Here is a 14,053-nt window from a genome sequence, read left to right as displayed (position 1 = left end):
TATAGAATGACATGGTTTGTTGCTGGGGACTTGTTGATAGAGTCAAGATAACTGTCACCTGAAAAGACACTTTTACTACAGATTAACAGATAATGTATATTATACTAACAATATACATTATCAGGGAAAATGAGGCTGTCAGAGGAATTTCTTTACTTTCTTTGTCTTTGTCACAAAAAGCAAAAATCACATTTTTATCGAGGACGTTATTTTAGTGTGTCTTGTGTTTGTCAGTAGCACTAGGTCAACAGCCTCAAGAGATCTGATACGGTATTTCTTGGGATTAAAGGTATAAGCAAGTGAAAAGGAATGGCTAAACTTGGGTCTCTGGTTTAAAAAAAAAAAAGTATGACTAATAAAATACAATCACTTTTATAGGTATATCCATTTTCATTTGCAAAGAATTATAATCATAAATTTGTACTTAATTTGCTTTGGGCATAGAGGATTAATAGGAATATAACTCATAAATCTATGAATTATTCATCCCTGAGATGAACACTGGCTCTACTCTCATATTTTGTCATGATATTTTAAACACAGAAATACATAATTAGCAATAATAAAAAAGTCCTCGCCAATCAAAACTTACATGGTTCTATACCGAATGCCTCTTCTTGAATAATACATTTTGCATCCAACGTAAAGAAAAGATAAAACTCCCAGTGTTAATACAATACCACCAACGAAGCTGCCAGTATCAAATTTTGATCCTTTATTTTCCTTAGAAATAATAGTTGCTGTGACTAGAAGAAAACAAAACAAAAATACAGGCTTTAGTGCTTTTTAAATACATTGTAGTAAGCTAAAACCTTCTAAATTTCTATGTAAGAATGCTGATTTGAGGACGAGAGGGAATCTTAAGCACATCAAGTTGCTCTCCAGCTGATTTTATGTCTAGTGACTGCCTGGCTCTAGTTTTCTTCAGTTGTTCCAACACATCCCTTAAAGAAACAACCCCCCAGTGCCTGCAACCCCAAGATCTTAAGGTGAGACTGGGCTTGGATGGTCTACCAAAACCTCAGAGGCAGCAAGATTTGGGTAATTCTTTTATGAATTCTCTTAAGAGTTCATGACCTAAACAAAACAGGTCTAGGTAACAGCTGAAATCTTGACACTGGATCCAATTTGAGTAGATATTTCTAACTGAAGTTTCTCCTTTTGAATAAATTTGGAATTTTAACTATTTAAATTTTACGGAGTCAAGAGCCCCTGAGACATTAAAGTTGATTTCAATACATAAATTGTAGTAATAAGGAAAATAAACTATTTGGAATAGAAATTATAAAAACACACAAAAGAAACCATAAAGTCTGCTATTTGTTCTGATAAATGTAACCACTAGCTTTTAAACAGAACTTCAACTTTGGATAACTTAAAAGAGAATCTTAAGGTTTTTTAATTCATGGTTTCACAGGCATTATATTTTAAATAAATACAAAAAAATAAAGACTGCTGAGACTAATACTACATTTGTGACTATCTAATACCATTAAAAAATAAATATCTTCATGGCACAAGTGAATTAAAAAACCAAAGTTCTCCATGATTTAGGTTTAGAAATCATGGAGACTGAGCCTGCCTAATTCCTTTCTAGAATGAGGTATAAAGAGTTAAACGTATGACAAGTTTTCAAACCACGCAAAATAAAATTCCCTGTTAGAATAAATTATTTATTTACAGATGGATCTTATACAGTCATTACTTGGCAGTTAAGTTGGAAGCTAATTTTTCTAAAGGGACAAAATAGTTACTAAGTCAAGTGACTCTTTTCCTGACCTCTCCAACTAACTTATTTAGGAAATAAGGAATAATTGTCTAAATTTCTCCATTTTTGCAGAATAGAATGATGTAAATGTGGCATTTTAACAACTATTTTTTCAGCATAGGAAAAACAGGTCCATTTTCATACATACGTGTTACTGATGAAGAAACAGACGTCACCGAACTATTGTGGGTTGTGGTCACTGTGGATGTTGTTATCTGGGATGTATTTTGTGAAACATTTGTTATTTTGGGTGTAGACTTTAAGGTGGTAGAAGTCATATTTATTGAGACCTCTGGTGTGATTTTAGATGTTGGTATGGGCTTCGAGGTGGCAGCTGGCCCGTTATTTGAGGCTGAAGCAGTTGTTGATGGTTTTGCTGTGGTTTTCAAGGTGATGACTCTCCTGTTATTTAAGTGTGAGGCAACTGCAGTTGTTGATGGTTTTGCTGTGGGTTTCGAGGTGAAAGCTGCCATATTCTTTGAGACTGAGGAAGCTGGAGTTGATAGTTTCATATTGTGGTTGGAAGATACACTTGTAGGGCTGAAAGGTACCTGTTCTTGTTCTGCAAGAACATGAAGAAACATTAAAGCTAGAGCTATGACTTAGATAATTAAGCTCCCACTTCACTGACTTTCATGGTCATACATAAAGAAAAAGGTCTAATAAATACAGCAGCATGAAAGATAGTTTATTAATACTTTGCATTATACAGCAATAAGCCATAAAATGTCTTAAAACAGTAAAATACTGAACAGGAAACAAGCCTGGATTTACATAAAGTTAGGAATTTTTGTGAACATATGAGGGAAAAAAACCCCAACCCAGAAGACCGAGTTCTTTCAATACAGGGACAGTGTCTTAACCATCTCTATGTCTGAATATCCCATACTTCATATCACAAATATTAGTTGAGTGGATCATTAAACCAATGGATATAAAAGGGTTTTTAAAATTTAAAGTTTCTCTGCCATGTTCTTCCAAAAAGCTTTGTGGACAAACAGTAGCTCCATGCTTCTAACCCTGCAGTAGGATGTGAGCATGAGTGAGATACTCTTCATAAGAGTAAAAACAGCTTCCCATGGCACATTAGGAAGTGAAATAACATCGCAGAACGTGGCTAGTTGGAAATCTCATACTGATGATAATAATTTTCCATCACTGGAATGATATTTCTAAAATTATATCTGAAAACTTAACAATATTCTTTCATACGCTATCCTCACTGTAATACCACAACCTAACTGTTGTTTACAACTAAAGATACTTTAGTTATTATAATTTGGTATATATTATCTAAGGAATGAAAAATATCTCTTTGCCCTATTAATAGGATGCAATTTATTTCTGTATTTGTTTCCTAGTCTCAGAGTTTATTTGCAGGTTTAGTGGTTTTGTTATGCTGCCTATATACTCCCATTTTACTCTTTACAGCCAAGAACTAAAGTGGAAAGACTTAAGCATCAGGCTTGCCTTCTCCTCTCCCCCAGTGACAGCAGCACAAGGCCTTCAGGTTCCCTGTCCCACCGCTGCTGTCACACACCAAAAGTGATTACTTCACACATTATCACCTTATCTTTCACAATTATTTTGTACTTTTTATTCAAAGAACTCAAATATTTATTTTCAATTTTATAGGCTGGTTTTAATAGTGCTTCTTATCTGCCCATCAGCTTTTACTATTTAAATTCCTATCACATTTTCTGAACTTTGGGTCTTTATTATGTGATCTCTTCCACTGAGTATTATCTAATTTTTAAAAAAGACCAAAGGAATTAGTACTTTTGTATTATATAGACTAATAAATTATAATTATTCAAGTAGATGACAGAAATGCTATGAACTAATCTTTTATTATTCAATTCTAAATGCTCTACAGAGATATAAGCAATACACATTAGCACTGAAATAATCACCTATTATTTTAACCTAGTGAATGAATTCTATTATAATGAAATTAAATACAGCAAAGAACCACCGTTTATATCCTAGCTTTAGAACAGAATGATCTTTGCAGAGTAAAACAATAAACACAATGCTGCTTTTGGATTCTGCACACACACGGCCTACTCTCTTCTCGATGTCATAATAAGATGTTCTTCAGAGATACTGTACAAAGTCACATGGGTAAAAACAGGTCACTAAGAAAATCCAAATGTGTTAAAGAAACCACTAAGCAGCTAAAATTTTCTACAAATTGACAAAAGAGGCAAATACGTTTTGTGTTAAGGTCTGTTTCATGATATTTAAATGTGTTAATTGCAATTCAGGGATGCTCTCTTCAAGGTCAGAACTCACATTCAGCGATTCAATGCCCTTGTCTGTAATATAGGTAAACAGTCATTTGTGCTACTCTGCAAATGAGACCATCTGATCATGGACGTCTGGGTGTCTTCCCTACTGACCAGCGCCCTCCAGGCTGTGGCTCAGTGAGCACCTGCAGAGATGTGAGAAGAACACACCATCCATGCAGGGCTTGGAAAGGGATAAGCTCTATCTGACTTTGCTGTTTTAGCCATTCGGTCTCCCCCAGCCTCTGAGAAGCAGCAGGTAGTAAAGGTGTCGAGGGTGGGTGACATGAGTGAAGGTGGTCAAAAGGTACAAACTTCTAGTTATAAAATAAAAAAGCCATGCGGATGTAATGTACAGCACATGCTGACTATAGTTAATAATACTATATTGTATATTTGAAAGTTTTTAAGAGAATAGATCTTTAAAGTTCTCATCACAAGAAAAATTTTGTAACTAAATATGATAGATGTTATATATTATATACATTATTATATATTATGGTAGCTGTTACTTATTGTGGTGATCATTTTGCAATATATACAAATAACAAATCATTATGTTGTACACCTAAAACTAATAAAATATGTCGATTATATTTCAATCAAAAAAAGTGCAAAAACATCAAATCAAATCAAAACAAAAGAATTTATAAAGGCCCAAAACAGGGTACATTATTGGAGAGTTTCAAGTGTGCTCTGTTCACCCCCACCTCTGTCCATGGAGGAAAAGAGAACGCAACCCCACCCCTCAAACTAAGCTGGAAGGGCTTCAAGGGAATCACCTGAAGGTCAGGCCCAGTATCTCCTGGACTTGAAGGGACGAAGACTAAGATTTGTCTCAAGCCTGAAAAGTAACTCAAAAGGTGAGAGGCTATGACTGAGCTGTCTCAACCTGTCAACAGAGTTCAAAAGGCTGTACTAGGAGTAGACTCTTATTTCCACCAACAGCAAAGGTGCTTGCTTCCCAAGAACCAAACCAGGGCCTACGGAACATAGGCAGCACAGGGCTGCCTTAAAAGACAGCCCCCCGGAGAGTTCTGCACAGAGGGATGAAGATAGCCAGCAGAGAGGTGGGCACCAAAAGCCAGGGGCCAAGGGTGTGCAGCAGAGGGGCAGCGTAAGCAGAGGCCCTACGGCATCCAGGGAAGGGGGAAGCCCCAGCTGCACGATCTCCCTGGCATCTACCAAAGAGAACCACATCTGCCACCCAGGGGGCACCTTCGCCAGATGAAAACATCCCAGCTGGCTTTTCCCCTTAAGGTCTGCTCCTGTGAGGGTCAAAACAAGCAGAAGCAGGGGTGGGGGGGTGGGAGGAAGGCAGAGCAAGAAAGGAAGCCAACAGTGTCAAATTCCCCACTGTAGGTTCCAAGCCTGAAGCAGGCCCAGGCTGGCAGAGGGAGAAATTCCAATCATTGTAGAGTTTTATTTATTTTGGTATTATTCTGAAAAGGAGAGACACCCTACTAAATAGAATTCATTCAGTAAACTGGACATACATACTATCAGTAACACCTTAGCTAATGTAGGTGGAGTTGTGGGACGGGTGTATGTAGCAGTGTTAACAACACATTTAATTAGGGTTATGCATTGAACTGTGTCCCTCTGAAGTTCATCTGTCGAGGCCCTAACCCCTAGTACTTTAGGCTATTACCTTATTTGGAGATAGGATCTTTACAGAGGATTATAATCAAGTTAAAATGAGGTTATTAGGATGAGCCTTAAGTACCTGGTGTCCTTATAAAATGAGAAATTTGGAGACAGATGGACATACGGAAGGAATACCATGTGAAGAGGAAGGCAGAGATCAGGGTGATGCTTCCAACAGGCCAAGGAAAGCCAAAAATTGCCACCAAAACACCAGAAACGAGGCAAGAGGCACAGAACAGATCCTCTCTCAACAGCCCTCAGGGGGAAGTAACCCTATCGACAATCTGACAGTACATCTCTGCTGTGTACACTACCTGGTTTGTGGTCCTTTGTTGGGGCAGCCTTAGCACACTAATGCACTCAGGATCACAGTTTTTTCATTTCTAACAAAATGTGTCTCCAGGCAGCTGTGAAACAGTACTCGACAGAGGCTGTGCTGAGCTGGTTCCTTTCACAGATCTTTGAAACTAATCACTGTGAGATGAATTTAGTCAGTCGGTACTTTTGTCAAACCACTCTCAAAACTTCTTAAATAAAACCTAAGATCACCTATAGATTTCAATCAGAGCTATCAGAATTTCTTGACTTAACTCTTGATTTCAACTAACATAATCACAGGAAAATGAAGGGCTATAGTAAGAGCACCCATTCACCACCCCCCGTCCCACCGCTGCCGTGTTCGGGTGCGAGAGGACTAAGACAGAGAGAGTACAAATGGAGATGAGTGTTGTTTTGCCACTGCTGCAAAAATACTCAAAACAGTCCAATGAGCACTCCATTCCTGTTCTGTGATAAGAGAACTATCCTAGGAGCACAATTTTTCTATGACAGAATTCTTGCTTCCATTTACTGAGCTCTTTCTCTTCACTGAGCTATTCTCTATCACTCAAGTGCTGGTGGTATTTTTCAAGCACAGTGGAAACAAGCTCAGGCTCTGGATCAGCTCAGCCATTTACTTGCTGGGTTACCTTAGACAAGTTACTTAACCTCTCTGAGATTCAGTCTCCTTCCTCATCTATAAAAAGGGATATCACAAGGGTTTGGGGGAAATAACTGACATAATTTGTATTGAGCACTTAGCACAGTGTCTGCTATGGAGGGTGTGCTCAATGAACGATTACCCTGTGTTTTAGCATTTGTTTTACTGAATATACCTCTCCTACAAAGTTGTGCTGCAAAGTTCCCTATAGGAGGCTGAGGAGTAGTCAGTCAGATATACTTCCGTGATTACCACCACTGCCATCTGAATAACAGCACACTGAAGAAGATGCTTTTGAAGGATGCTATTGATGCAAACATCCAAGAAGAAAACAGTGATGTTCCAGGCCTTTTTCTATTAACACCAGCTGGCTGCCTTCTTGTTACAGCAAGACCAAGGACGCTAGGAAGCAGCCTGTTTTTTCCTAGTACCAAGTAAAAGTACTCATCCTCTTCAAAGTCTGGATTTATTCAAAATATCTTCATATAACTATGCTGTACTGAAATAACTTTCTTTACTCCTATAACCTTGAGCCCCCCAAATCTCAGTGCCGCTTTTGTCCTTTAACCTAAATATTTCAAAGTTAAGGGTGACAACTTGTTTTCTTTGGGGTATTAGGTACACACTTAAATCAGAGTTGAAAATTCATATTATTTTTGAAAAATCTCCAGTTATTTTAAAATGGGATAGTAGTAGCTTTTCATTCCCTATTACAGTTGTCAAAAATACAGAGCTATTTAAGATCATAGATCACAAATTTCCAGTGCCACAGAGTTATTTTGAGGGTTCTATGATTCTAAGTACAGTCTGCAGCTACTACTAGTCTTGTGTACGTCTCTTGGAATATTTTTAAACACTGAGAAACTTGAGAACCTCTTTCCTCTGAAGAATCTAAGTGTCAGTATAGTCCCACAAGTACTCATTATTTAGAAAACAGGGAGGGCCTTTCCTCATTGTACAAAGTCAGTAGATCCATTATAAAAATTATTCTGAATCCAAATTATCTAAGGACCCAAAATCCACAGAATTGAAAAATCTAGATTAAGAAAAAAATCTTAAAAAGTTATCTTTTAAAAAAAATCAAGAAAAATCTAGATTTTAAAAAATCTAAGAGAAAATTGGGCTTTAAAAAATGTATCATCATAAAGAACGATCCATTTTCTGAAAATCGAATATACTTTCCTAAACTTCTAAATTCAAAAATTAAAATTCCAAAAAGGAAAAAACTGTATGTATATGAACACAGAAAAATAACAACTGGGGTGTTTTAAATAAGTTATAGTATATCTGTAATAAACTCTGTTTCCACATTTTGTGACACCATCATCCCTCTGCCTATATCTTTTGTTAATATAAACAGAACGTTTGTTTACTCTGGGAGGAACCAAAAGAGGCATTTTCAGTCAAAACAATCATCTGCCTTAAGGACAGCGAGAACTAACCCCTGAGACGCAGTCCAGGTTTAAGGAAATTCCTTCTGAAGGGCGATGCTGTACATTCCCAGAGCTGTAGGGAAAGCAAGCTAAGCAGGAGATGGTCAGAAGAGCAACGTGGCTTTTCAGGGCAGGCAGCACCCCCCAGCCAAGGCTAAGCTGGCCGGGGCTGTGTACACAACATCCAGGCTCTGTTAGCCTATTGCCATAGGTCTTGCCCATTCTATTCCATTACCACAGACTCCGCGCACAATTTATAACCCTGGTTAATCAAAAACAAACAAACAAACAAACAAAAAACCCCCACAAAAAAACAAAACAGCAAGAATCACAGTCACAAGGGCATCAGGCAAGCTGCTGTTCTTTTTCCTCTGTTCAGGCTCCAAACCTTCCCAGCCTCTCCTGCCAACAGTCCCCACTCTCCACAGGACAGAACTCACTCTGTCTGCTATTCTTGCCCAGCACACTCCAGTCGGCCTGGCTTCGCATTCCTCCCACACTACACTCAGTGCCAAGAACAAGGCTGGGAGTCTCTGGAGACGCAGGAAAGACGCCATCCTTCCCAGGCAGCTCCTTTATTTTTACCTTTATTTTATTATTTATCTCCCCGTTTTTCATTTTTTTTGGACTCTATTGTATTACCTCATTTTATCTTTTTGACGGAATTAGCTGGTTATTAATTAACCAAGACCTACATCTTGTATTTTCACTTAACTCTACATAAGTGCCAGGCACAGTTTTGGGAAAACTCGATCACTTCTAGTATGTGCTCCAAACTGTGCAAGGAGGGAAGGCCAAAACCTGTCCAGCGCTAGCTCTTCACCATGATGACAAGGCCACGGTCTCCTCTGCTGCCTAATCTACTGCTACTCTTTTCTGCCCCAGCAGATGTACTCAGCGTTCCGTATGCAGTTTATTTCTTTGTTTCTGTTGCTTTGTTATATTACCTCCTCTGCCTGGAATACTTCCCACCCACTCTTCACCTGGTGAAATTCTATTCCTGTTCAGGGCCCAGCCTAGAAATCACATTGAAGTCACATTAAATGGACAAAACAGGCCACGTAAAAGACAAAGATTATCAACTGGAGAGAAAAACTATGAACTGTTTACAAGCGATATATCTTAAATTTAAGATTCAGAAAAGCTGAAACATATTGAAAGTAAAAGTATAGACAAAATTATACTACAGAATTACTAATCAGAAAAAAGGTGATGAATGGTTCTGGTTCACCACAGTGATGTGGGAAGATCCTAGACTCACCTCTTCCCACAGACACAATGAATCTACAGCCAATTACAGAACAATCTCCTCTGGGGGAAAAACACCCCCAAACTGGCTGAGTGACTCCTATGCACTGGGCAAACGAGAAAAAACCAACACTGAGGCAGGTAGGAGAGGCTGAAACAATCTCACCATGAACTCCACAACCCGCCCCCTCTACCACCCTGTGCAGTGACCCACAATCAGAAGGGAACTCAAAACCCGTGACTTCTCCCTGAGGTGTGAAGGGTTTGAGCCCCCACACCAGACACCCTGACTTTTAAGACCTGCACATGAGCGATGAGTCCCCCAAACACCTAGCTTTGAAAACTAATGGGGCGTGTCCATGAGACACCCAAGGCCACGGCCAACTGAGAAACGGCTCTTAAAGGGTGCTCACCTTCAGACTCACCCACCCCAAGGACCAGCGCAGAGGCAGTCAACTGAGAGGCACCCACACGTCTAAGAGCCTCCTGGGGCACCCTCTAGGGACAAGCTGGTTGGCACCATCTGTGTGCTCTGCCTCACTCCAGCTCAACAACATCTCCAAGAACAGAGCCTGTACCCTCCTCTGGTGCCCCGATTTTTGTGGCTGCTGCCAGGGGACACGTTTAGAATGCCTGGCACTGGTGGCCAGCAGGATATATGCTCGCAGGTTCCACAGGACTGTAACCAACAGAAAAAGAGCTCAGCTACCACCACCAAGGCACAACAAGAGGGAACAGACTCAGAAGCTCAGCTTTCCGTGAAAGAGGCCTCTTATCTGATTGGCTAGGCCTGAGGGGCAGACTTCTAATTAAACACACACCTAAGGGCTGACAGCAATCCCTTCCAGAGACCTGGGGGGTGGGTGCTATCTTCATGTTCTCCCTCCGCCACACTCCAGAACACCAGTATATCCTAGAGTGGACCTGTACCTGTGTCTGGTGCCCTGCTTTTTGTAGCTTCTCCCCAGGGGATGCCCTGGATTGCCTGGCTCTGGAGGCCGGGGGGGGGGGGGGGGGGGGGGCTTGTGTTCCTAGGTCCCATGGGACTGCAGCAAATGCAAAGGTAGTTCTTGGCTGACTGTCACCCCCAGAGCACTGTGCAGACAGCAGACAGAAACATCGGTCTTTCCGAGAGGCCTATCTGCTTATCCAGGAACTCTGGCCTGAGGCGCAGGCTACAGGTTAGGCACACTTTTAGAAGCCCACAAAGGTGCTCTCAGGGAATGGAGGCCAGGCGGCACCATTTTTGCGTTCTCCCTTTGCCTCACTCCAGGTTTCCAGAATCTTCTAGAAAGGAGGTTGTACATTTGTCTGAGGCCCCAATTTTTGTGATGCTGCCCAGGGGACACCTGCAGATCACCTGGCTCTAGCTGCCAGTGGGACTTATGGACTTATGCCAGTAGGTCCCATAGGACTGTATATATTTGCATACTTTGAAAGCTCATACCTGAGAGTTTACCATCCAATCAGCCTGAGTCTATGTGCTGACTGAGATCCTCTCCTACACTGACAGGTCTTGGCACACCCTCAGCTACGATTGTCCATTAAAAACAAAACAGACTACTTAACAATCAAAAAGGTTTGAGAGACAACCAAGAGCTAGGGCAGATTGAACAATGAGGTTCATCTCCTACATGGACTATGGAGTCACTCCTTCAAGTCTGGGTGAGCTGGCTGTTGTATCTAATGCATAGAAACCAACACAGAGAGTCAAGGAAAATGAAGAAACAAAGAAATATGTTCCAAAGGGAAGAATAAGATAAAACATCAGAAAAAGACTTTAATAAAACAAAGATAAGTAACTTAACCTGATAAAGAGTTCAAAATAACTGTCATAAAAATTCTCACTGAATTTGGGAGAAGAATGAACACAGTCAGAACTTCAACAAAGAGAAAATATAAGAAAGTATCAAAAAGAAGTCACAAGCCAAAGGATACACTGAAAAACACTAACAGGGCTCAATAGCAGACTAGATAAAGCAGGAGAAAGGATCAGTGAACTCAAGGACAGGACAGCGGAACTCTCCCAATCAAAGCAGCAAAAAGAAAGTGGAGTAAAAAAAGTGAAGATACTTTAAAGGACTTATGGGACAACATTAAGCAGACCAGCATTTGCATTATAGGGGTCCCAGGAAAAGGAGAGAGAAAGGTGCAGAAAATTTATTGAAAGAAATAATGGCTGAAAACTTCCCCAACCTGGGGAAGGACTGATGTCCAGATCCAGAAAACCCAGAGTTCCAAATAAGATGAACCCAGAGAGACCCACACCAAGACAAATTATAATTATAATTAATGTGTCAAAACATAAAGACAAGGAGAATATCTTAAAAGAAACAAGGGAAAAAAAATCAACCTACCACATACAAGGGAATCCCCATAAGACTAACAGATTTTTCAGCAGAAACTTTGCAGGCCAGAAGGGAGTGGCACAATATATTCAAAGTGCTAAGAGGAAAAACTGTCAACCAAGGACACTCTACCTGGCAAAGCTGTCATTCATAATTCAAGGAGAGATAAAGAGTTTTTCAGAAAAGCAAAAGCTAAAGGAGTTCATCACTAAACTGGCCTTACAAGACACATTAAAGGGACTTCTTTAAGCTAAAACAGAGAAACATATGAAAGAATAAGTATCACTGGTAAAGGTAAAATTCAGAATAATCTAATTTAAAAGTGTTTTTAATCACTTTAATAGAGCTTCTCCCAAAAGCTCTATTAATCATTTATAGAGCTAGTATGAAGATTAAAACATAAAAGTAGTAAAAATAAGTATAATTATAATAATTAGTTGAAGAATAAAAGAGATAAAAAGATGTAAATGTGACATCAAAAACATAAAACGTGGGGGTGGGGAGAGCCAAACTGTAGAGCTTTAGAACATTCAAATTTAAGTTGTTGCCAATTTAACACAAACTGTTATAAATAAGTTGTTATATGTAAGCTTCATGGTAACCACAAAGAAAAACACCTATAGTAGATACACAAAAGATAAAGGAATCTAAACATACCACTAAAGTATGTCATCAAAGCACAACAGAAGAAGAGAAGAAGAAAGGAACAGAGGACCTACAAAACAGCCAGAAAACAATTAACAAATGGAAATAAGTCCATATCTAACAACAATTACTTTAAATGTAAATGGACTAAATTTTCCCATTGAAAAATGGATTGATGGATAAGTGGATGAATGGATTTAAAAAAACCATCCATCTATATGCTGCCTACAAGAGATTCACTTCAGATACACGGACACAGAGAAACTGAGAGGGGATAGAGAAATATATTCCCTGCAAATGGAAACAAAAAGAAAGCTGGGATAGCTATGCTTACATCAGACAAAATAAACTTTAAAACAAAGATTGTAATGGGAGACAAAGAAGGGCATTACATAGTGATAAAGGAGTCAAACAAAAAAAATTTGTAAGTATTTATGCACCCAACATAGGCGCACCTAAATACATAAAGCAAATATTAACAGACCTAAAGGGAGAAAAAGACATCAATACAATAACAATGAGGGACTTTAATACCCCACTTACATCAATAGATAGATCATCCAGACAGAAAATCAATAGAGAAACACTGGCCTTAAATGGCATGTTAGAACATAGAGACTTAAATATATACAGAAGATTCCATCCAACAAGCAACAGAGCACACAATCTTCTCAAATACACATGGAACATTCTCCAGGACAGATCATATATTAGGCCATAAAACAAGTCTTAACAAAGTTAAGACTAAAACGATATCAAGGATCTTTTCCAACCACAATGGTAGGAAACTAATTACAGAAAGAAAACTGGAAAATGCACAAATACGTGGAAATTAAACAACATGCTACTGAACAACCAATGGGTCAAAGAAGAAATCAAAGAAGAAACAAAAAATACATCGAGACAAATGAAAATGGAAATACAGCATACCAAAACTTATGGGACGCAGCAAAAGTAATTCTAGCAGGGAAGTGCATAGCTATAAATGCCTACCTCAAGAAATAAGAAAAATCTCATATAAACAACTATACACCTAAAGAAACTAGAAAAAGAACAAATGAAACTCAAAGTTAGTAGAAGAAATAAAATAACAAAGATCAAAGTAGAAAAATGAAGTAGAGACTAAAACAACAATAGAAAAGATCAATGATATCAAGAGCTGTCTCTTTGAGAAAATAAACAAAAAATGGACAATGGACAAACTTTCAGCTAGACTCACCAAGAAAAAAAAAAAGGACTCAAAGTCAGAAATGAAAGAGGAGACATCATAATTGATACCACAGAAATTCAAAGAATTTTCAGAGACTACTATGGACAATTATATGCCAACAAATTGGACAACTTAGAGGAAACAGATAAATTCTTAGAAACATAAAAACTTCCAAGGCTGAATCATGAAGAAATAGAGAATCTGAACAGACCAAATACTAATAAGGAGGTTGAATCAGTAATCAAAACCTCTTAACAAATGAAAGTCAGAACAGAACAGCTTCACTGGTGAATTCTGCCAAATATTCAAGATGAAGTAACACCAATCTTTCTAAAACTCTTCCAAAAAAACAGAAGGGATGAGAAGAATTTAAAACTAATTTTAACAGGTCAGCAGTACCTTGATACCAAAATCAGACAAGGATGCCACAACAAAAGAAAATTACAGACCAATACCCCTGATGAATATGGATGCAACAGTTCTCAAG

At 38.8% G+C, this 14,053-nt stretch overlaps 1 protein-coding gene across 1 annotated transcript in view; it reads right to left on the bottom strand.

The window, feature by feature from the left end:
• The window catches only part of TMEM123 (transmembrane protein 123), a 63,567-nt gene that overhangs the window by 4,550 nt on the left and 44,964 nt on the right, over positions 1-14,053 (bottom strand). Inside the window, exons 3-4 of the mRNA XM_057749820.1 lie at positions 1,917-2,330; positions 593-746 (exon numbers count right to left, since the gene is read on the bottom strand). Coding sequence (XP_057605803.1) covers positions 593-746; positions 1,917-2,330 — 568 coding nt within the window. The remainder of the gene's footprint in view (positions 1-592; positions 747-1,916; positions 2,331-14,053) is intronic.

The sequence above is a fragment of the Hippopotamus amphibius genome, chromosome 9, assembly GCF_030028045.1.
Source record: "Hippopotamus amphibius kiboko isolate mHipAmp2 chromosome 9, mHipAmp2.hap2, whole genome shotgun sequence".
Taxonomy (NCBI): domain Eukaryota; kingdom Metazoa; phylum Chordata; class Mammalia; order Artiodactyla; family Hippopotamidae; genus Hippopotamus; species Hippopotamus amphibius.
The sequence above is the reverse complement of the archived record's forward strand: the minus strand, read 5'-3'. Positions and strand labels throughout refer to the sequence as shown.